Genomic DNA, 23,128 nt, shown 5'->3' on the forward strand with positions numbered 1-23,128 from the left:
AAATTTGGTGTGATTCTAATTAAAATTGCAAAGGGGTGCAGGCAAAAAAAAGGCTGTATCAGCTCAGAGAAGTATTGATTTGAGAAGTTGTAGTTTTGATTACTTAAGTAATAATTTATACAATACTTCAAAAGTTACATATTATTAGAGGAAATAAAGATGGCCAACAAACTTTTTTGAAGTGGATTTATTGTTCAACGACCTGGAGGGAAAGGTGGGGATTCACTGTTAATGACAAAAAGGATCTTGGAAATAATCAAATGGCTGGGTCAAATGCTGTGATGTCATTCTATTCATCCAGAAAACTAAAACAGGATATAACAACAAAGCACATACATAGACCTATTCCAACTGTGCACAGTGTTGAATATCCCACATTATTCACTGTGAATAAACTGTAGAAACAAAATTAGAACTTCGTAGCTGTTAACTGTGAGTCCTGCTGCCTACTGAACTCGTACAGTGATTTATATATTAAGCAATAAGCACATTCATTACAGTGTTCACACTGAAAAAGTTCTATTTCCAAATGAAATGAGACGGGACGGGACAGCAGTCAGGTTCATTATGGTGTAAAGCATTCAATTTCGGGTTAGCATTTATACAGTTACTTGTAGATGCTTAAATATGGCAGTCACATTAACACACAATCCATTTTCATCTTAACAGAAGTTAGACTTATACTACATTCAGCATTTAAGCATTGGCTGTTGTTAAACATGATGAGGTTTTCTCACAGAGCCAGACAATATATTGTATTTTGACAGGACACATTCAGAGTTCGAGACATGTAAGACATAAAAAAATTATGAGGTATAAATATTCTTTAAAATTACCTTATCATGGCGAGAAGGATCACTACATGCAAAAGGTGTGATGTTTTTTTTCTTTTAGGCAACATAACAAACGAAAATGTGGTCCCAAAATACCGTTATCATCGCAGCCACAGGGGATGTGCCCTTCTCTGTCATTCATATAAGTGGAAGTGAGAATAGTGAACATTTTCCTCAAGGGTTCTCTAAGGAAATGGACAAATATATGCTTAGAATTATGTATATTAATAGTACATCTTTTACCCAGAGTTCAGACTCAGTACTGTGTTTTCAAAATGTTGCATCCTTTACCAACAACCTTTACATGTTTTTAAGCGGTAGCTAATAGTGTTGTCTTGCTGAAGACAAAAATAAAAAGACACATGACAAAATGAGTGGGCACTCTTTGACAATATTATTTGTTCTTTGATGTTTATGAAGTACATATTTTTGTTTGCGTGACATGAAGTGGGAATTAAGAGTGAGAATATAAGGACTATGTGAAACATTTAATCTGTAACAGAACCCTTACAATAATTACAATTTGACCTGGAAGTGGAAATTATACTTTGTTGGATATATTTATAATTTCCTTAATAATTCATAGAGAGGATATTTTGATTTCAGTGGGGAGAGAGAGGCATAGTAGTAATGTTAAAACAGTTCCGGACGTCATACACTAGTGTGACTCTTAATCAGTGCAGCATACAAGTTGATACATCACCACCGGCTGTCACATGTATTACATGATCAATAACTTGTTTACAATTACTGTATTTGTATTTACTGTATTCATTCATCTTCTTCATTCATCGGGGGATTATCCAAAATGTGGGTTGTGAGTTATGCCAACCCAACTGGCTCCAAGTGGGAGGTGGGGTACACACTGGAAGAGTCACCAGGTCATCACAAATACACAAACGTTCACACTAACATAAACGGATACGTTAGTGCGTTCAATTCACCTAAGTTGCATGATTTTGGTGGTGGGAGGAGGAAGTCTGAGAACCCACACCGAACCCCACTCAGACCCGGGGGGACCCGGGACCTTCTTCCTGTGAGGCAACAGTGGTACCTGCTGTGCCATCATGCTGCCCTATTTTGAGGATCATATAATGGGAAAACCACAGGATGCCGTAACCGTTTGTTGGATTTTAAGTCAAACGAAAAAAGAAAAAAACCCAAAAACCACTTAATGTACAAGAAACAGAAACATACCCATTTGCATTCAATGAACTACTGAATTATACCATTTACACTATAAAAGTGGGAAACAACAGAAGATAAATCCTGAACCTCACTTATTAATTTTTTTTCTGACAAAAATTTCATGAGGACAGTACGATAGCCCAGTTGCCTCACCGCAAGGAAGTTGCAGGTTTGATTCCTTTGTGTGTGTGGTTTGTATGTCCTCCCCCTGTTTGTGTTCTCAAACCTCCTCCCATCCCCAAAGCTTAAAGTGAGCCGTCACACCAAATTGTCTGTAGGTACCAGTGTGTGCTTGAGTGGTCGTCTTTCGTGTGGCTCCATGATGCACTGGCGATTCATCTGGAATGTACCCCACCTCTTACCCGTAGTCAGCTGGGATAGGTTCAATCTTGACTCTTGTTACAAAAAGCGGAAAAGTGGCTGCAGAGACGATTACGGTTTTCTTGTTTTCAACAAACCGGATGGATGGATGGAAAAATGTATGATCGTGACAGCCATCACTAAATCAGCACAGGCTTAGTAAATGAACAAATCAGCACTCAGTCCTGGAAAAAACCTAAAATACACTACCTTTGTGGTGCAGTATCTACATAAAGGTTAACACTGAAAAAGATTTGGGGCAGAGTACATTACCCACTCAAACAGAAAGCTAACTGACAATTTCTACATTAAAGATGTAAACACATGGGGAAAAAAATAAAAACCCAAAAGCAAACAGACAAGGAGAACCAATCGCAAAAAATGTCATCTGAAACTGACCTCAAAAACCCCCAAAAAGGCCTTTTTCCTCCATCCTGAGCAACGGACCAGCAGGCTCCTGGCTGCCAGTCTTCGTGCAGCAGCTGAGCGAGGAGGTTCCCCTGCTGGAGGCAGCTTCAGCAGCAGCAGTCCAAAGAACACGTCCTGACTGACGCTCAGACTGCCCAAAATGCTGAGAATTACCATAATCAAAGTAGTGTGCCAAGATATGAATTATCTTCTTCCACAGTTTAGGGGTGTTTCAAGCTTAATGTCTTAAAAATAAATAATATCCAAAAAGACTTTTTTTTTTTTTTTTTTTTTTACAGTCCAGAGTTTTTTACCTGTGCAGTGTCAAAGAATCCAGGAGTGTTATTAGCCATGGTTTAACGTTTCTTTTTACAGAGAGTTTTTGAATGACCATTACAACTGCACTGACCAACTCTCTTGGTGGTGCTGTCCCTCTCACAACAGCTGCATGTTCAACGGAATAAAGTACATTCATGCAAACAGTTACAGTTACTAAGGATTACATGGAACTCTTTGCACCTTGAACTTGAGGGTGTGCTGTACAGTACCTTCATGGAACTTCAGCTTGAAGGTGAGATCCTTTCTTTCAAGTGCAATAATGTTAAGGAAATAAGGTTAGAATATCATTCCCTTAACAAAAGAAGGCAAATCATACTTCTTGTGCAGTTTGTCTTTTTTGTTATGAGTCTGGGTCTATGCGAAGTACTTTCAGGTATGCCTCACATACGTTGGGCCAGTAGGAAGCTTTCGTCCTTGCTTTGACTGTAGATTTCCTCTGTCGGTGTACAGACAGACAACACTGACAGAAAAAAGACCCAACGAAGGGTTCATAGGCAACAGTCCATTCAATCCTTAACAGACAGTGTGCTTATATTAGTGTTGCTTCATAGCGGTTGAGATGCTTTGGAGAACTGGTCCTGTTCAGTTCCTTGCTCAATTCAGTGCACTCCTCAAGTTAAATTTGGAGGAATTGATTCCGGGTCCAAGCAGTATCAGTTCCTCACTTCATTATCAATCAGGCTCTCCTCCCCGGACCGGAAATCTTCATTCAGGCGATTTTCTACGTTGATTATTTCCTCGTCCTGTGAAGATCCTTGTCCATCATCTTCACCACTGCCTGAACCAGCCTCCTCTAAATTTGGATCTTGAAGTACCTGAGCAATATACATTTGCTGTAGGAGAAAAAATAAAAATACAAAGTTAAACTAAGATACCTACATTAAATTTCAGAACCAAACATCCTGAAAACAAATTGTTGTTTACCTGTTCTGCCTTCAAGAAGATGAGGCGTAATTTTGACTCTGTCTGACAACTTTATGATAGAACCTCAAAAGACTTAATTTTTTTTAAACTGGTGGGTATTTTGTGGAATGTTAAAAAAAAGGCTTACTACTGGAAGTATGTTTGCAAAGACTGACGCCAAAAAAAAAAAAAAAGATTTTAAAATGAGGCAAGAAAGACAAAGCAGGACACCCATGTATATGTTGAAGAAGGCTCCAACGTTTGCTTAAATTGTTTTCTTTAAAAACCTTAATGGTTTAGAAGAGATATCAACATATAGTGTTCTGACATTAAGAAGAAGGAAAACAACCAACTTGATCCATCAGAGGAATGAAAAGATGGATGAAACAGAAAATGTGCCCTCGAGCAACATGTTTGTTAATAAAAGAGCTAATGCGGTACCAGTGAAGCCAAGATGACTAACAAGGAGGGTCGAGCGATGAGGGACAATTATATGCTGAAACATTCACTGGACCTTCCTTGTGACAGGTGGCTTGGTATTGAGCAAGTGCACTAGGCTCTTGCATGAAAGATTGGATTAGGGAACTGTTGCTGAGAAAACCATGATATATATCACGCCTGCCTATGAAAACCTATGGCGTTACGATTTATGAAGACTTGAGTCACGTTTGTTAGCAACCCTCTACAATATGTTTCATTCATCTTATTATTTCCCATGCTTTACCCCATGTCCAAGGGTAGTGTTTCCTGAATTTTATCTCCTATATATGATCTACTGATATGATTTTCATCCAATGGCTGACCCAACGTGATTCGGCACGTCCAAATGCTCTTCAGGAACACATTGCTATAAAAAAAACAGGACAGAATACATACGGCTGCCTTGTTGGCGGCAGAGGTGCACACCGAGCGCCCATTCTCCAATCCCTCCACATCCTGTGTGTCGATCTAGGATAGAAAATGTGGTTTAATATGAGCAGCTGAAACAATGGTGGATTTAGACAATATGAGTTATATGCCGACATGAGTAGAGACCTTATTACCTTGTAGTTATGAGCGCTGAGATACTTAAAATGTCCAAAGCAGACATGAGAGAGGCAGATAATGATCGTGATGATCAAAACTACCAATGTGAACATGGATGTTCCAGCTGAAAAGCCTGAATGAAAGAAAGCGGGGGGTCAATCGTTTAACACTTGAATGTTCTTACAGTTTTAAAGTGGAAGAAACAGAGTAAATAAATTAGACCAAGTGTAAGGACATAAACAGACTGTAGATGGCGCACTTATCTTACCAGAGCGAACAATGGAGAAGAACAGAAGCCAGAAGAGACAAAGAATAGGAGCGGCCACCACTTGGTTGACAGCTCCAGAGTGGATCTTCTTGTCAAGTTTGGATGGCAGATATGCATAGTACATGTTGTACCTGTCGGCTAGGTGTTTTAGTAACATGTACATCAGCCCTGCAGAGATTTGGAAATGAAAAAATTTGTGGAATTAATCCAATTACTTGAGCAGATAAGCTTCTCCACACAGAACAGAGCCAGTAGTTCTCCTTACTTTATCTATATTCATCCCACATTCAATCTATCAACACAGGATCTTTAAATGAAACAGCAGAGACCCATCAGCACTCACCAAAAGGGACAATGATCGGACAGGTGATGCTATATGTCATAACCACAGTGAAGACGCACATCATCCAGGCATAAGCCGCCCCAAACTGGAACTCGTAGGCTTGGTGCTGTGAAGAAATTATGAAAATAAGTTAAAAAAAGCAAGCATATCAATATCTATTGAAACCAATGCTGTGTAACTGGAGGTTATCTGTTCACCACAATCAAATAATTTGTTCACCATCCAGTTCTCGAGCACATGTTCATGATGAGTTACAACCAGCTATTAAGCCTTGACCGTGGGTCACATGAAAGAATGTGTCTTGCTGAGAGGGGGAAACACTCACCCTCTTAACGTTCCTCCTCTCTGCCGCAGAGCGAGCCAGACAGAGACGGATCATGTACATAAGCAGCCCGGGGATCCTTAGCAGGTCCATGGCATTACCGATAAAGGCGGACGCGATGACATAGTTGACAAAGAAGGCACCGTTGTCAGGAAGGAAGACACACCTAAAAAGTAAGAGCGACATTGTTGTTGGAATTTGCAAAAATTTTTAAAATGTGTATTTTCTGTAGGAAGAACTATGTTTACATCCTATACATTTCATTCATTTCTGCTTCTTTCTGATTGCAGCAGGCTTGTATGTGAACACCCACAAAATGATGCGACTCACTCAAATCTGACTTTCGCATCTGCCAAGAATCTTTTGTCAAAAAGCCAGCGGAAAAAAACATCCAGACTGCAATGATAAAAGGAAAAAATTAATCTGGTGAAACATGTAGGTTGACAATAACGTACTAGTGTACAGCTTTGCATCCTATTGTGGTGACGGGCAGAAAACAAAAACATCCTATACCTGCTGAGCCCTAGGGAGGGCAGCAACAAAACCATGAAGATCAGGAAAGTGTAGCATTTATGCATTGTGGTCCTGTTTTCTCCAGACCTGTAAGAGCAAAGGAAATATCCACACACTCAATACAACACATACAAACAGCTAAAACGTAAATTAAATGAAAATGACTGCAGCAGTGTAAAACAAACCGAGTCCAATGGGCTTCAAAAAAAGCCGAGTAGTAGACAATGGTAGGAAGTAAGGCGGAGAAGGACCACAGCAGGAGGGTGGGGAAGAACTGGGTGATGATGGGATTCTGAAGGACAGATCAGACACATTGTGTCAAGAAACAGTCAAATAAAGGTGAATGCCTTTGCCGATTGGAATTCTAGGATTATTTTGAATCCTACGCCACAGTTCATACTGAACTTCCCTCCATGTATTGTATCCAGAAGTCCGTGTTCTGCTGGGTTCAAGGACAGTGTCGTTCCGTATTTTGTGTGTGTGCATTCCTCTATGAGGAGTACAGAAGTTGAACAGAGACACGACCCTCTGTGTGCCCAGCTGAGAGAGGAGCAGCTGAGAAACTCAAATTACATTCGTAAAACTAGACAGTTCTGATTAAATGTGCATCAAAAATCTGCTACTGCCTTGCCTGGTTTCTTGTTGAATAAAGTTACGTGAACTTGTAAGAAAAGCCAGAAGATGCTTTGCCATACGCATTGGCAAAAAACAGGAGATCAAACATGTTGGGGCAGGACTGAAGGACCAATGAGATTCCTTTGAAGAGAACACATCGAGGAGGCCAGTTGACCTCCACATACAGTTTTTTTAATCTTTCTACTGCTTCTTGCCCACTTCTCTGAAAATACCATGGAACCAGTGGTGAAGCCTCTTCAAAAAATCCGTTTGGAAACAATAAACCCACCTGACATGAACTCATTTCATAAAAGAAACCATAAAAAAACAATCCCTTATGTTCAGCACTTACATTTAAGTACTCAACAGGTTTTGTAACATTGAACTTGTCCATGGTGGAGATAATGATGGCCGGGGTGGTGAGGAAGAAGAGGAGAAGGAAGAGGACAGTGTTGATGACCATGCAGCGGATCCACCAGGAGAATCCTCCCACTGACAGATGCTCCCTGTGGGAAACAGGCCACGCAGAGGTTACTTGACGCTGAGCAAAGACCTGCTGCTATTGACACAGTTGGAGAGTGAACTGATTCTGAAGGTCAAAACACATCAAGTGGAGTGGATTCAAGTTTAATTGTCACTCAGCTTGACATTACAAGTATTAATAATCAGTATGTGCAGTGCAACTTTAACCTGTCAAAATCTGTAATCATCTAATAAATAAAATAAGTAAATCAAGGGGAAATTTGTCCAGTTTTTGGCCATGAATGTGTTCTTACCAGTAGACATTTTGTGGATCAGGAGCGTAGCTGACGGTCCAGTTGTGTGTGTAGAGCTTCGCACTGAACTGAGAGCTCTTGGGCTCCTGGCGACAGTGACAACCTTTACACTTGCAAGCATTAAAGTCTTTCAGAATTCTGAAAAGAAACATCCATCCAGACATTAGAGTGGATCAACAGCTACATTTTCCAGAAATTCAAAATCAACATCACAAATTGTCACAAAATGCACAATATTTTTTTAAATAGATAAATTAGGATAACGGGAAAAGATTAGTCAATGAATGTTGCTGTTATTTGTAATGTGTCTTTTTAAGGGCTCAATGTATATAGGTTTTGATGCAAAAAAACAACAACTTAGTATTAATATTAATATTTTGAATATTAAATTACACATTTTGCCTCTCTGACCCTCAGAATCTTCAGACTACAGGTTGGGAACTTTTTAAAATAACAAAAAAATGTCATTATTAACTGCTGTTATCAATATCTGCCATAAAAAGGAGTTAGTATATTGACTAATATAAAATTGACTAAAAAATGTGAATGTTGGCCAACTATACAAATTTTAAGGAAACTTACATGGCGGTCATTGACTCATTCTGGAAGGTGACAAACGCCATTCCTAAGGGCTTCTTGTTAACCTTTTCTCTCTCCTTCCTGTAGTCCTCTTTTAGTTGTGATTCCAGCTTGGTGTAGTACCTCACTGCCTCTTCCTGTGAACAACATGGAAATCAAAGTCATTCTGTTGTATGTTTATTACGACCCTGTTGTCATTGTGGTACATTGGAGTCACTTTTGCAGATTATTATTTTATTTTTTATACCTTTTTGAACTGTATGATAAACTCCAAGGAACCATGTGAACATCAAATGGAACCTTGGCTTTTTACGAGTGATAATTGCATTTAAAAAATCCCCATCATTACACAATTAAAAAAAATTTAGTAAGTAAGTAAGTAGGAAGACTCTTTATGTTGTATGTTGAATGATGTTTCATTTATATTGTATTTATTAGTGTTAAATTCAGATTTGTGTGAGATTTTTAAGTACACATTTCGAATTTAGTTTAAATGTCTTGGTTTATAACTTTGTGGGGTTTGTACTCATTGTGTTTTGTAGATTCCAAAAAATATATCAAAAAACAAGACGTGACCATAAGACCTCAGCAACATTAACAAAAGGCTTATATTTGACCCAGGATTGTCTTTTTGACATAAATTTATGGCACACATATCAGTCTGACCTCTTCACAGCCTTTGATGATGCAACAGCAAAGGTGTCCACAGGGTTTTGTATTGATCATTGTGGAGATATGCTCCTTGCTCTGGAGGTCAATGAAGAACTTCTTGCTGCGCTCTGCTTTCTTCCTGAATACAAAACATCAGCTGCGTCAGGCTCACGCTTATTTAGGTACTGAAACCAATCACCACAAGAAGACCCCAAAAGGTCAGAAGAACAAAGTCAGACACTTCTAATGAAAGCATTGTTACCTCTCAGAGTTGAGATACATGAGCCTGGCCACATTGTAACAGATCCGAGCTTCCAGTACGTTGCAGTTTTCGTACGCCTGCCTTTGAAAGAAGGGCATGAAATGGAGAAAGTCAACTCCAAAGTCAGAAAACGCACATATGTGGACATAATACAGTAACAAAGACGACCAATTTTAATTATACTACATGGTATCTCTCATGTGAAAATAACATTAGCACGACCCAAAATCGGAAGACAGCACTGGAACAAGATGTTTCTTTGTTTGAGAGGAGGCCTTCTTTCAGAGCAGCAGTGAAGACGAGATTTGTTAGAATTTTTTGTCTGACTAGGAGTTAAGACAAACAGTTATCAGTCTTTGACCTGTTTGGCACATGACCTACATGATTGTGTTCATCTGGTTTCCATTATGGACAATTACCAATATAAGCCTGTCATTGTATGATCTCAGCCTCATGGGCCAGGACCAGAAAAACCCTTTTAGCAGGAGGGGCCATGGCTTCCATACCCCGCATCAATTTACTGCACAGCTAACACATGTGGACAGAGTCGTGTTTTATCACCACTGAAACGGACGGACGCAGTCAAGCATTGACAATATTTTTAATTGTGGAGCCGGGATGCCAGTGATACTAGGAGTGCTTACTCAAAGTGTTGCTTAATCTCAGACTCCTCAGCATATTTGGAGATTCCATTGACAAATAAAGTGCGTTTCACCTGCATGGAAATTAAGAAGAAATGAATTACTGAAGTTAGTAAGACCTACTGTATGTGTGTACAACGTGTGTACAAAAGATTCATGTTACCCACCAGATCATCCTCCTTGTAATGCATCTTGGAAGTGTGCCGTCTCATGCTGTACACAGTCAGTAACAGATAGAGAAATGCAAAGGTGGTATGCAGCCACAGTAGTGTATTACTGGAATGACGATGGGGAAAAAATGATGTAGTGACAGCATTGAAAAACAATGACTAAACAAGAGATTTCAAAGTATAACGCAGGCTATATAATAAACCGGGAGCATGACATTTACTCACTCTGCATCCAGATTGGCAATTGTGGTTCGCCCAAATCTGTATGCATCGTTTTCTGTGAAGAAAACAAAAATTCACCTGTCAGTCAACAGAACACCCTTCACTTGCACCTCAGTTGGGCTGACAAATAAACAAATGTTTCAAAACCAAAGTATAATCCATTTAGCACATTAATTTGATCACTTTATAATATTTAACTGGACACAAAATAACTTAAACCTTACCTAGAACTCAGAATATTTATTTCTGATTGAATTATAAAGAGAAAGTTATCTAGTCACTGTAAATTGTCCTCTAATTTGTTGGTATAGTTAAGTTTATTTATATCTTTCATACTATAACAATTTGTCCACAGCTTTCATGTCATTTCATTCCTTACAGTCTTCCAAAATCTTTGTACTTTCCAAGTGGGCAAGGATAAAAACCAATCAGAATCACATAGTTTATCTGCTCTCTATTAGCTCCTATAGAGACCTCAGATTCTTACCATTCATGACATCAATATTCTTCCAGTATGTTTCCATTTATGATTTAGTTTAAGGGAAAAATATTTTTTGAGCAATTCAATCCTTCTAAGAAACTTCACAATTCTACCTTTAACTCAACTCACCGACCTTCAGCTCTTCATTCTCTTAATTGTCTCACTTGCAGAGTTGCCTATTCAGGAGTTAAGGGTACTAAGTTATAAAACGGCTTTTCCCATCTGGCAAGAATTTTTTGTTGTCTGTAAAATGCAACAAAAGATGTTTGGATGACAATTTAATTGCTTTTTTATAACTGCTCAGTATCCATCAATCAATGGTTTATTTTGCTGAATGAAACACTCAAACAAGGTTGAAATGTACTGAGATGAGATCTATCCTTGGTTACTTGTTTGGTTGTTTCATCAATAATCGGGTAAATCCTGCCACTAATGGCATGTTTTGTGAAGGCTTTGCTTATACATGTCAGCATAGAGCAGGTTTGACAAACATTAAATATCAAGCTGACATTATTTCTTACGTGGAAAGGACTTCAAAATGAGGTTATAATCAAGTCAAACCAGTCGACCAGTCTGTTGTAACTGTTGTGTGTTATGGTGACGTTATAAGGGTTATCTGCATGCTGGCTGCTATTGTAGCGTGAATGCAAGATAATCCCGCAAAGGGACGCTTCACAGAATGCTCATATGTTCGAAATAAAATGTGCTGCTAATTTTAGTTTATGAAGCGGTAAGGAGTCAGATCTGACATATTTTTAATTTTCTTCTAACAATCCTGAATGTTTTTATGGGAACAATCTATTTGGTTCTTCCACATTCGTCATTCAAGGATCGGATTTGAACTTGTTTTTGTTGACCTTTGTGATCTCCTCCCCCCAAAGATACAATATGTATTGATTATCAAAAGCGACCACGTCAGAAAGGGAGGGATTTCTTGATGGGTCAGTCAATTCTTTTTTCTAACTTAATTATTGCTGATCAGTTGAGGTTAAATGGATCTTCTCAGAAGTGTTTTTCCAGTAATTGAAGGTTTTACTTCAATAACTGTAGAAAACTTTCACAACCGACCTTGGCAGAAAAGTCATGTTTTTTTGTTTTTCTTCAGAAGTACTTGTTTGTAGAATTCCTGTTGTACATGTTTTGACAAAAAAATCAATTAATGCAGTCATAACGTTCAGTCTTTAAAATGTTTATTTTTTTTAAAATAACATTGCGCAATAATAATTACATGTAGATGGATGCTTTAAATAAGCTCAATGAGATTTTTGCCTCCCCCTCCACTGTACATTATTTTATTGTTTTGTTTCATTTTACATATTTTAAATTGTGTAAAAATCTAATTTTATTATGACAATACAAGTTAACCAGCTCTGTATCCACAATTATTTGAGCCCACGTTCTAGAAAAAGATTTTTGTTCATAACTTCGCAAGTAAAAAAAATAAAATTGAGGAATAACCCATTTATATATTTTTTAAAAAAGCCTTATAAGCAAAAACCAACACAAACATAGCTTCAAATGGACTCACCAAGTAGGTTTCCTGAGAAGTTGACAGGCAAGATAATGCCGACAGAAAGCACACCCACCACGACTAACAGGCCAATGATGTGACGTTGAAAAGACAAGAAATGCACTGCATCTTCACCGCACTTCTCCCTGATCTCGTCATCCCTACAACAAAGACCTTTCAGTGTGTTTGAAGATGACAAAAATATCCAGTTAATGACAGCTCGACCAGTTTTAATTTGACTTACTTTATGCGGAAAATGGCAGTTAGCCAGGAGCAGAAGCCCTAAAAAGAAGCCCTGAATGTGTTATATGGTACCACTTATCACATGCAACATGCTGCAATTCTCAATGGGCAAAGTGAAGAACATATTTTCTCATATTTTCCCGTTAAAACAAATAAAGGCATACTTACTGTGTCTCTCTGGTCAATGTCTACAGAGCTGGAAACTGAAGTAAGACGCTCATAGCGTTCTGGTGTATCTGATGTCACGGTAGACGCCACACTGTATGCAGGAAATGGCACATATTTTCATTATGCAAAAAGACAACTAGTGCAACATCATCACTTTACCAGGAAGAGGATGTTAGTTTTAGGACACTTCGATTATCATTAGTTTGTTTGTTGAAGTTGACAAGACAAACACAAACTCTTGCACTGAAATAAGCGTCAGAGATTCTTCACTGTTCATCCTGTTTGACCAAACACAGGACTTTGGATGGGTAAACCAATCAACCTCAGGAACAATCTCTGCAGCCACATTTCATGCAAATCTTAGAAGGAAAGCTCCCACATTACAAATGTCGTATACACAGTCACTGTCAGGGGAGTGGTCGGAATAAAGGATTAGGCAAACATCTACAGGAAAGAACAATCACAGAGGAAACGGTACAAACCCAGGAATCATCAAGTGGTGGGTTAATGAAGTTTATCCAGCAAAGCCCCATATCCTCAGGCATTTAAAAACATGGAGATCGTCTATCCATTCATCTTCCTGTAGACGAGACGATTGCGATCATCTCGTCTCCAGCTGTTTATCTGCCCAGTGGATCACGGGTCTGCTGGAACCTACCTCAGCTGACTATGGGCTACAGGCAGGGTACATCCCAGGTAAGAAGCCAGCTCATCGCTGGGACACATGAAAGACCTACATCCACTCATGCTCACACTGACACCTACGAACAATTTGGTGTGACTAATTTACTTAAACTACTTGTGTTTGGTGGTGTTCACTACCACAAGAGTGGATTAGGTCGGACACGGCCATAAGGCTTCAACGGGTACAAGGAGGGACCGGGGGATGTAATCCACCCACAGTCCTCTCACTCATTCCTGTGAGAAGTTGGAATTGGAATGGCTCATCTCAGCTCTAGTACAATGGATATACTGGAAGTACACCATGTTGGGGCCTGCTTACAATCACAACAGATCAGGGAAGCATTACCTCTTTCTGTATGCATCCTGTCTGTGCAGCTCATGCAGTGTGCTCAGAGAGAAGAAGTCCATGCTTCATAACGAGGTCAAGATTAGATTAGCACACACAGATCTGATTAGGGCAGTGACAGGGACACCCAACAGCAGAGACATAGGCGTAACAAATAGTGAAAATAATCACGAAGCTGGCACCGGAAAACTCCTGGAGGAGGAGGGGAAAAAACTAAACTATCAAGAATGAAGAACAGGCTGAGACCCACAGCAGCTGGGCAGTGTGGAAAGAGTCATGAGTTAGCTTGTATGAAAGGGAAGAGGAAAAAGAAGGAAAACGCAATTAGTCTATGACAGGGGGAGATAACATACTATTCCTGATCATCCAGGCGACTGTATAGTTGATCCATTCTTCTGCTGAAAAGAGCAAAACAAATCTTGGTTAAGAGGGAGCGAGCCACAGCACTAACAACGAAGGTCTCTGCCCATCTTGGTAGACGTTATCCAGCCAGGGAAATAGTAATGGCCGGTGAGATGATAACACTTTATTTCATTACATTTGAGATCTGCGGCTTATATATCTGGAACAACAACAGACACCGTTTATACCCAACAAAGGATTAAAAACTCATCAGTAAGGTTGCATTCTGTATTCTGGCATTACAAGGATTGCATTTTACTAATGTACAGGAAGTTAAGACAGACTGGTCTTAAGTGAATTGTCATATGACACCAAGGTACATTTCCTGTCTGTTACAAAAGTGTCTTTTTATTGCCACTTGGTTCCCATCCTCCCGCTATGCTGCGATCACTCTGCTCACATGCAGCTGTAACAACAGAGAAACTGCAACATCACACAAACACAGCAGAGGGATGTAGGTAATAGAGCACTGTGTCACACACTGCCCAGGGTTCACAAAGACGTCTGGCTAAGATCTGACTCAGCACTGTCGCATCTGGAGACATGTTGAAACGATGGTTTCTTATGATAGGATTTTTATTCCTTTGTCTCAGACTAATTCAAACAACAAGCCGGTGTTTCTGACCCATGATGAGAAGTTATTCAACAAGAGACGAAGGATGAAATTATCACGGTGCATTTTTGACATTATCTCAGTATGCAGGGACTCGGCTTGGGAACTGGTGGGTAGCAAGTTAAAGTCCAGCATGAGCCACAGAGAGCAGACTGGTTGTTGAAGAAGAGCCAGTTCATCTCCTAGGCGCTGCCAAGGTGCCCTTGAGCAAGGCAGCAAACCAAAACTTTATCAGGGCTGCACATTCCTTCATTTCCAAAAGTGTGTGTGTGTGTGTGTGTGTGTGTGTGTGTGTGTGTGTGTGTGTGTGTGTGTGTGTGTGTGTGTGTGTGTGTGTTTTATTAAACTTTTTCATGCTTGAATAAAAAAATGCTTGAGTGGGAAAAAAAAGAATTTCCCCACTGAGGGATTTCTCATATTGCTGTTGTTCCTCTTCTTCTAAAAGGGCATTTACTGAAACCAATTTCCTGTCTGGAGTATCGTCCTTGTAAAACCGGAAAACAATTTCCACCCACAGATGAGGAACGATAATTCCTCAAAAGTCTTCAATCCTGACCTAATTTCAACCTATGCTGAGAAATTTTTTTTAAAATAAAAAATTACATGTTTGACTCATCATGATTAAAATTTGAAGTCATATTTCACATTTTGTGCCGGGACTTCTGTCTGGATTTATTAATTACCTGTCAGCATCTGTCACCAAGGCCAGACGCCCATAGTCCCACGCCACCTTTCTCAAGAAGGAGAACACAAACAGCAGCACCTGGAAGCACAAACATAGTGACAGTCCATTCCAACATCTCTCATGTCTCTTCATTCCCATTATACTGATGTGCTGAGAAGAGTTACATCACTGTCTGAAAATGTCCATCATTGAAAGACATACTCATGGAAATATTTTACTCCATTTCTGATGATTGTGAAGAAAACTAACACCCAAAAAAACCCAAGAACGTTGGTAGTGTCAGGGTATTCCATCTGACTGACTGTAGGACTCACCAGGAAGCACATAAAGTCAAGGGCAAGAACCGTAGGCACCCCGCCGAAAGGTAAGCCCTGGAGCACAGTGCTGCGAATCCGGGCTGAGTAACAGTAGTCCTTGGAGGTGATATTGGGCTGAAGTGTTGGGCAGCTCTCCGAATTGGAGCATGCTTGTGCCCCCCAGATGGCCATTATTAATATTAAGGGTCTGTACATCACTCACTGCAGCACATTGGAACACCTGAAAGTAAAAAGAAATACTGTACAGTACACTGAACACATTAATGGATACTACTATTGCTGTTTGAGCAGAGTTGGTCCTACAGTCTTTGTCTGTGAAGGAGAATTAGAGCTGAATCACCAAGAGTGAGTCAGAGTTTCAAAAGGAAATGGAGAGATTACATTAGCCTAGTTTAATTTTTCTGTCGTGACAATTCTCTCATCATGACTCACGTGGTGCTACTTTTCTCCACGTGCATGACCAATTATGCATGACCTTAACGTTTTCTGTTCCTTGTTTGTTGGATGAAGAATGTCATAAGTCATAAGTCAATATAACCTCTGTCCCCAAAAGAGAATACATGTCCTTAACTATCAAGATGTTCAACCATCATGAGCCGTCACTCATGTTTATCGGGTTCTTTTGAACACACAAAGATTAGCTGAGTGTTTGTTAAGGTACAGCAATGCAGACATGTGTCATAGCAATATTAGCACTTATGATGAGACATAATCACATTCACGCTGTCTGCACTAGACTAGACACTAGACTAGTTTGATACTTGCCCTTGGTCCTTCACATTTTCAGATGTCAGAAACAAAACAGGCAAACAAAAGCAAAAAAAGTTGTAGTCCGAGTGATGGTTACCACACTGCATCTTGGGTACTTTCACATCTTTACAGTGCACTTGTGATTGGATCGCATGATCATCATAAGATGTTACTTTGGGTCAGAGGGGCAAACAATAGGTCATTTATCTTCTGCTGTACCTTTAGGTGAAGGGAGTATAATCCTGACACATCATGCTCAACGGATGTGGCCCTATTGAGACAAGCTTTACATTTGCAAATTTGTGTTCTCTTACTATATTCCTCTTCTGGTCTCAGACTTATTAGTCAGAAACAACAAGCAGTTACCTAAAACTAAGGTTCTCTTAAGGTAATGAGGGAAAACTTCATATGAGGCATCTTAATAGAAATGTTTGATATGACAAAACATGTTCAGAGCCCCTCCATTTGAAAAACGCAGTATTTTCCCTTCAATGAAACCTTTGTAGACTGTAGTATTTCTATCAAGTCGTTTTTAAAGGAGCTGCTGAGTCAATTCAGCAAAGGTTGTATATGGCATTATTGTAATGATTTTATAGACTATGAATAGGAAGAAAAGTTCACAATTTTTGAGCGAGGAGGCATTGTAAATGAAAGGTTACTGTTCTGGTGAAAGCGCTTAAATGTAATATACCTTTGCAAAAATGTTTGGAATTTGAAGGAATATCTAATTACTGTTGATTCAAACAAATGTGTTATTGGATAATTGTTATGCACACTTTAGAAAAGTCAATATTAACCTGTTTCAACCCATTATCCTCAAGCACTTTTCAGATTCCTACTTTTGCCCAGTCTTTTTATTCAGAACAGGCTTGCAGAGTACTATAATATTTGCCAAACAGTCCTTTTATCCAATTTTCAACCAAAAAGAATAATGCTGCTGTAATGTAACTTATCAATCGATGAAATGACAAACGGTGTCCCATTCCAAGGCAAACAATTTCAACCACTACCTTCATAAATATTTTGAAGGGCAAGTTTAAAGAAAGAGGCATTCAAATATGAAAAATTTTAAAAAAAAAGGAAGAAATGGGTTTGGGTTACTTTATACAGTATCTTATCTATGTACAGACACCAAGATTATTATTGTGCGCATCACAGTTGTTGAGTTATTACTTTGTCCTGTTCCTTTCTCATTTCTATTTTGGTTTGCAGCTCAGGCGTGGTTTAACATCAAATAACCATAAGGTTTAACAGGCTTTTCTTCTGTGTGTGAAACACCACTTGGGCCAATATCCACAGTCAGCCAGTCAGACAGACAACGATGTGTGTAGCAGGGCATAACAACCGCTTCTATGAAATATTATTCACCCAAGCACTTCAACCTGTAGTCACTTGATGACAAAACATCCAATAAAGAGTGTCCCTATGCAGAGCTACACCGTCAAGCATTCATATTTCCCTCTGACCGACAGAAGTAGATGTAGAAGTCACAAAAGTGTTCTACTAAATGCTGCCGAGTGTCTTTTCGAGGTTCTTGTGCCCTTCGGCCCACTATTACCAGCAGCATTCACGATGCCGCTCGTCTTCCGAACACTAACTTATTTGTTTCCGCCCTGGAATGCTGTGACATCACTGTAGAGGGACGCAACGGCTGAACAATAAGTTTATAGAGACCACTGGGTTCAGATGGACCCGTCTCAACCAAAGAAAACACAACAAAACCCCCTTTGCCTTCAACAACACTGCCACACATCCTGGACCATTACCACACTTCAGACTGCTTAAAATTCAACCCAAACCTCTTTGAGAGGACTTAAGCACATTCAAAATACAAGTTACTAGAAGTGAAGCCACTGTATGTTTATATTACTTCATGGTACAGTAAATCCAATGCATTGTCAGTGTAGTGAGCACAACAAACCAGGTCAATATTTTGCTGAACATGCACTCATGGGAACCAATATTTGCTGTTTTTGATTTAAAATGACAACTACAAGTGAAATAAGCAAGTGCTGGAAAATGTCATAGCAATAATTATGAGCTGAGTACATTTCAAAAGAAAACAGAATTCCATTAATGCAGTTTCGTTCATCTCTAACTGCAGAGATCACACAACCAGGCAACCAGTTTATGCTCATTTAATCCCTGTGAGGTTCACATCTGAAGACCTGTCAGGCCGGTTTCACTCTGTGTGTTGTTAAATTACCATTATGAATAAATTACTTCTTGTGTTTATTTGTTCAACAACTTGTTGCATGGATGCAAAACTCTTTTGCTTACCAATACCAAGGCAGAAAACACCCCATACTATCATTTACCCTCCTCTGTGTTTCTCAGTGGTGGGGGGGGGGGCGTTCTGGGCTGAGTTTTTCACCTGACCTGTGAAGACAGTGTTCTAGAGCTTTGGTACACAGCTTAAAGCATGACTCAGTGCTCCTGAGAACATGTTCACACGACAGAGATTTACAGTGGCCATAAAATGCCACAACAAAATCTGTCTGGATGTTCTTCATTGTCCTAAAACACTAGCTTTCTCGAGTCTTCTCGTAATTACATCCCGCTTCAAAGCGGCGATGTATTGGGATTGTCAGTGTTCGTTCGTTAGTATGTCCACCAAATATCTTCACAACCGTTGCAGATAGAAAAAATGAAATAGAAAGCACATTACTCAGTCGACAAAGGGAATGAGAGTGAGATGATGACCTTGACCTCGAAAAAAGTAGGTCAAGGTCAAATTTCAACTTTTGTACTCAGGAACCGCATAAGACAGAAAGACGAGGGGGAAAACCAGTGTGAGTTAGATCATAGATCAAAACTAGTTCTTTGATCAATGACAGTAGGTCAGAGCACTAGCTTTGATCTTTGACCTATGAAAGTAGGTCAGGGTTAAAATTTTAATTCAGGGGTGTCGTGGGATGTTGCAGTCCTTGACTGCATTGGTTCTAGTTATTCCTCTTGAAAAAGTTTGATTTTTTTTTTAAATTAAATGCATTTCTGTTGTCCGCCTTCTGTTGTCCCACAACATGTTTCCAATTCAGGCCTTTCAGGATCTGTCACGTGAACGGTGAGGTCAGTTTGCTGTTAGTGGGAATCTTGGTATTCTTGGACATTTAAATTTCAGAATAACATAATAAAACTTTCTTGCTTGATGAAGACTGGATTTGACAATGCTGTTGACTTTGAAATATTAAAAATGCATACATTTACACATGTCAAGTGTTCCTGTATTTTGTTTGGATGTTTTTGACAAAAAAAATATTGTCTTATCTCAATTTCTAGAAGCAGATTTGTATATTTTCAGATCCAGAAGAGGAAGATTGCACTGTTTCTGTATCTGTAATTTCATTTTCTTGGTTTTCCTGCATTTTCTAGTGTGGCTTTCACCGGTTTGTATAATACTGTATGATCCAAAAAACACAAAGACCAACGTTGTCTCCTCAAAGTGCTATAAAAACAATTGTTTATAAATTTGGAGACACTGGTCTTGGGTGTTGCTGGAGCCTGTCCCAGCGAACTTCGGGCGAGAGGTGGGGTACACCCTGGATCAGTTGATCAGTTCAGATTGATCAGCTCACCTAAGCGTCATGTTTTTGGCGATAGAGAAAGCTGGAGAACCAGAAGACAACCCAGAAGACACAGGGACAACATACAGTACAAACTTTACACAAAAAGGAATCAAACCCAGAACCTTCTTTCTATGAGGCAATGGTGCTACCCACTGCAACACCATGCTGCCCTAACTATAATGGAATATTATAGTGATTCTGATTTACAAAGATTGTCGAAAGTTGAAAACTACAACCTGAATAGGAAATTTGCTTGAAAAATTACTTAGCAGAGATATCATTTAGCCCTGATGAAATACTGGATTGAGTCTTAAGATTTGAAATCCAGAGATTCTGTTATTTATATCATGCACTTTATGTGACAGCCAGCTGGCAGAAAAGTCATACTGAAATTAAATGTAAAAGTATATATTTAATGTTGATAACTGTTTTCAATATCAGTGCATGATTTAAGCACGACAGTGTCATAAAAGTGAGTTTGCACTGCAGTTTTAAAGGGCAAAAGAGTTTGTGTTATTGTTCATTTCAATGCACTTTTAAGGGGTTAGTTTTGTTTGGGGTTTTTTATTTACTCATATCAGCATAGCAAAATGTCTGGCCAAAAAGAAATTGTAAATATCATACAATTTCTGCAACACAATCAACTCTATGCAGGCAGCTGCGTGTTCTTCACATTGTAACAATTTAAGATGCAAACATTGCTAATGGTAACTGAGAGTAAGATATGAAACCACACAAATAGACAAAGCCTTTAACTTGACGAAAAATCACATTGTTAAATCCATATCAGTTGTTAAAGGTTAAATATTTAACATGCTTTGTTGGTAAATTCTTCCAAACTAACTAGGAATTAGTGTATTCAGTAGTCAAGCAACACCAACACTTGAGATCACATAAAACCACAACTGAAAAACCACACAACACTAACCAAGACAGAGACTAGATGCCAACCCTGGGTTCCACTGATTCTGTTTAACATTTTCATATCAATCCAGATAATGACAGACAACCAACCACCCCTTGAATGTACAAAACCATTGTGTGAAATCTGAAGCCTTTTAAAGCTACACCTCTGCTAATATTTCAGTGAAAATGTTAACATTTGCTGCCAGCAAAAATAAAGCTAACCAGTGACAGATATTTACAAGTATTGCTTAAAAATATCCCAATGTAAATATATTTTGATAAAAGAGATGGACATTCTTTTTACTGAGCTGATTATTGTCAACATTATCTCCTTTTGTCAAAGGGTTGGTGGTTAGCTTGTCGGTAATGTGGAAACAAGAAAAATAAAAAATTTGGTGAAACCTTAAAAGAAAAGTGTCAATGACATCTGACTTATCCTGACCAGAATGTTTATTCCCACTGTCAAATAATTTGTACTGTACAGTATATGAACAACGATCTCAATCCAGCACGAGTCACGTCCCATTTGTCAATATTCACACACCAGCTTCATATACTTCCAAACATGAATTCTGCCTCACAATGAAATCAAACATGGCAAAAGTTCTTAAAATGCTGATGACTGATAATGCAGAAAAGCACATACTTGCTTTGTTAGTATTAGCCTGTAAATCATTGGCCACTGGTCTGTGCCTGAGCTTTGATTATCACAGATTGTAAAGATGTTTCATAATCAGGCCATAGAACAGTGTATAAATATAATACACCCTTGGAATACAGGAAATTAAGAAAGAAATTACAAAAGTGACATCTACTGGTCCGCAGAACTGAATGAATCATGAACTATTTAAAGTAAATGCCACCTTTAGAATCCAAGGGTGTCTCCTGCACCAGATCCTTGGGTTGTTTAAGGTCTAGTCTCATCTGAAGTAAGACAGTGACATCCATTCAGCTGATGGTAGTAAAGTCCTAATGCCAAAATTGTGTGGTTGCAATCCAGAGAAGACAAACCGATGCACGAAAATTGAAAACCTTGTCAAAAACAAAATGTTCAAAATGGTAAATTGTAAATCTATCATTCATGTGGGGAAACGCAGAAACACCCTCAGGCTTTTGGGAAGGAGTGGAGCTTACAGGACGCCTCACCAACATTTAGACAACCAGTTTAATATCCTGGGGTCAAGAAAACCAATGGAACCTTCAGCTGTCAAAGCAAAGCTCTGACCAGTCATCGACAGTCCAGACCCGATAACTAATAATCAGAATAATCAGAAATCTGTCCTTTAATGAAGCTATTTCCCACCGATTACGGAAAGCATCTCAATTAGTTTACCTTACTTCTGCTAGAACTCGTTCAGTTTTTCCTCAGCTAGCCGCTATTGTTAAAAGTATGTGTTTACTTAAATCAACAACTAGCTTAGATTTTTCATTAGACAACGAACAGCAGAGAATAACATATGAGCACATTTGGCACCAAGTAACAATTTATGGATAATTCACCCAAAATCTTACCTTTCAATCACCGGCGGGACGGAAAATGAAAGCTAGTGTGAGCTAGCAACTAAGATGTGGATGTTAGCTGAGTTTATCGACACAACAAATAACAGGTGGAGACGAATGGCCGTCGGTGTATTCCCGCAAGAAATGGTTTATCCTTCGCCGCTAAAGCTAACCAGGTGGAGCAGGTCACTCGAACATTCTAGCTGTTAGTAATGATAAAGAAGCCTAATCTAGCAGAGTTCTGTCTAGCAGTCAGTGAGACATTGATCTAATCTAACCAGTTCAACTAGAGGCGATGCCAGTCAGGTTTACGGTGTGACGTATATACCAGTAGATCACATAGAAAAACAACACCGTCCTATGTGACCATTACGACAATATCCATAGCGTCTTCATTCACAGCTTCTACATTCCTCTATTTCTATTTGGTCCTGGCGCGTTTCGATGACGTCACAGAAAGTCAGAAACCGGGTTGGTGTATTCGCTATCCACTGTTGTGCTTTCTCTCACGGTTGTATCTAGATTGAGAACAAATGTC

At 39.2% G+C, this 23,128-nt stretch overlaps 1 protein-coding gene and 1 long non-coding RNA gene across 4 annotated transcripts; one reads left to right on the forward strand and one right to left on the reverse strand.

Moving 5' to 3' along the window:
• Nucleotides 1-181: 181 nt before the first annotated feature.
• LOC137604005 (CSC1-like protein 2) lies at nucleotides 182-22,957 on the reverse strand. 3 transcript variants are annotated; one of them, XM_068327919.1, is made up of 24 exons: nucleotides 22,603-22,957; nucleotides 15,866-16,088; nucleotides 15,550-15,629; nucleotides 14,205-14,249; nucleotides 12,822-12,912; nucleotides 12,655-12,692; nucleotides 12,429-12,571; nucleotides 10,423-10,474; nucleotides 10,195-10,303; nucleotides 10,031-10,101; nucleotides 9,387-9,467; nucleotides 9,140-9,263; nucleotides 8,477-8,610; nucleotides 7,895-8,032; nucleotides 7,471-7,624; nucleotides 6,689-6,795; nucleotides 6,504-6,590; nucleotides 6,321-6,386; nucleotides 5,994-6,156; nucleotides 5,669-5,774; nucleotides 5,326-5,493; nucleotides 5,075-5,190; nucleotides 4,908-4,979; nucleotides 182-3,961 (listed from the first exon to the last, which is right to left on the reverse strand). In XM_068327919.1, the coding sequence occupies exons 2-24, from the start codon at nucleotides 16,061-16,063 to the stop codon at nucleotides 3,782-3,784; spliced, it is 2,523 nt and encodes an 840-aa protein (XP_068184020.1). In that variant the 5' UTR covers nucleotides 16,064-16,088; nucleotides 22,603-22,957; the 3' UTR covers nucleotides 182-3,781. The 3 variants fall into 3 exon arrangements, with proteins under 3 accessions (XP_068184020.1, XP_068184018.1, XP_068184019.1); XM_068327917.1 differs by having other exon boundaries at nucleotides 6,321-6,590; XM_068327918.1 differs by lacking the exon at nucleotides 14,205-14,249 and having other exon boundaries at nucleotides 6,321-6,590.
• Nucleotides 6,026-7,851, forward strand: LOC137604009 (uncharacterized). The gene is made up of 3 exons (XR_011037377.1): nucleotides 6,026-6,163; nucleotides 6,281-6,425; nucleotides 7,488-7,851. It is a non-coding gene; the product is annotated as an uncharacterized lncRNA (long non-coding RNA).
• Nucleotides 22,958-23,128: the final 171 nt, after the last annotated feature.

This window comes from Antennarius striatus, chromosome 11 (assembly GCF_040054535.1).
Source record: "Antennarius striatus isolate MH-2024 chromosome 11, ASM4005453v1, whole genome shotgun sequence".
NCBI lineage: Eukaryota > Metazoa > Chordata > Actinopteri > Lophiiformes > Antennariidae > Antennarius > Antennarius striatus.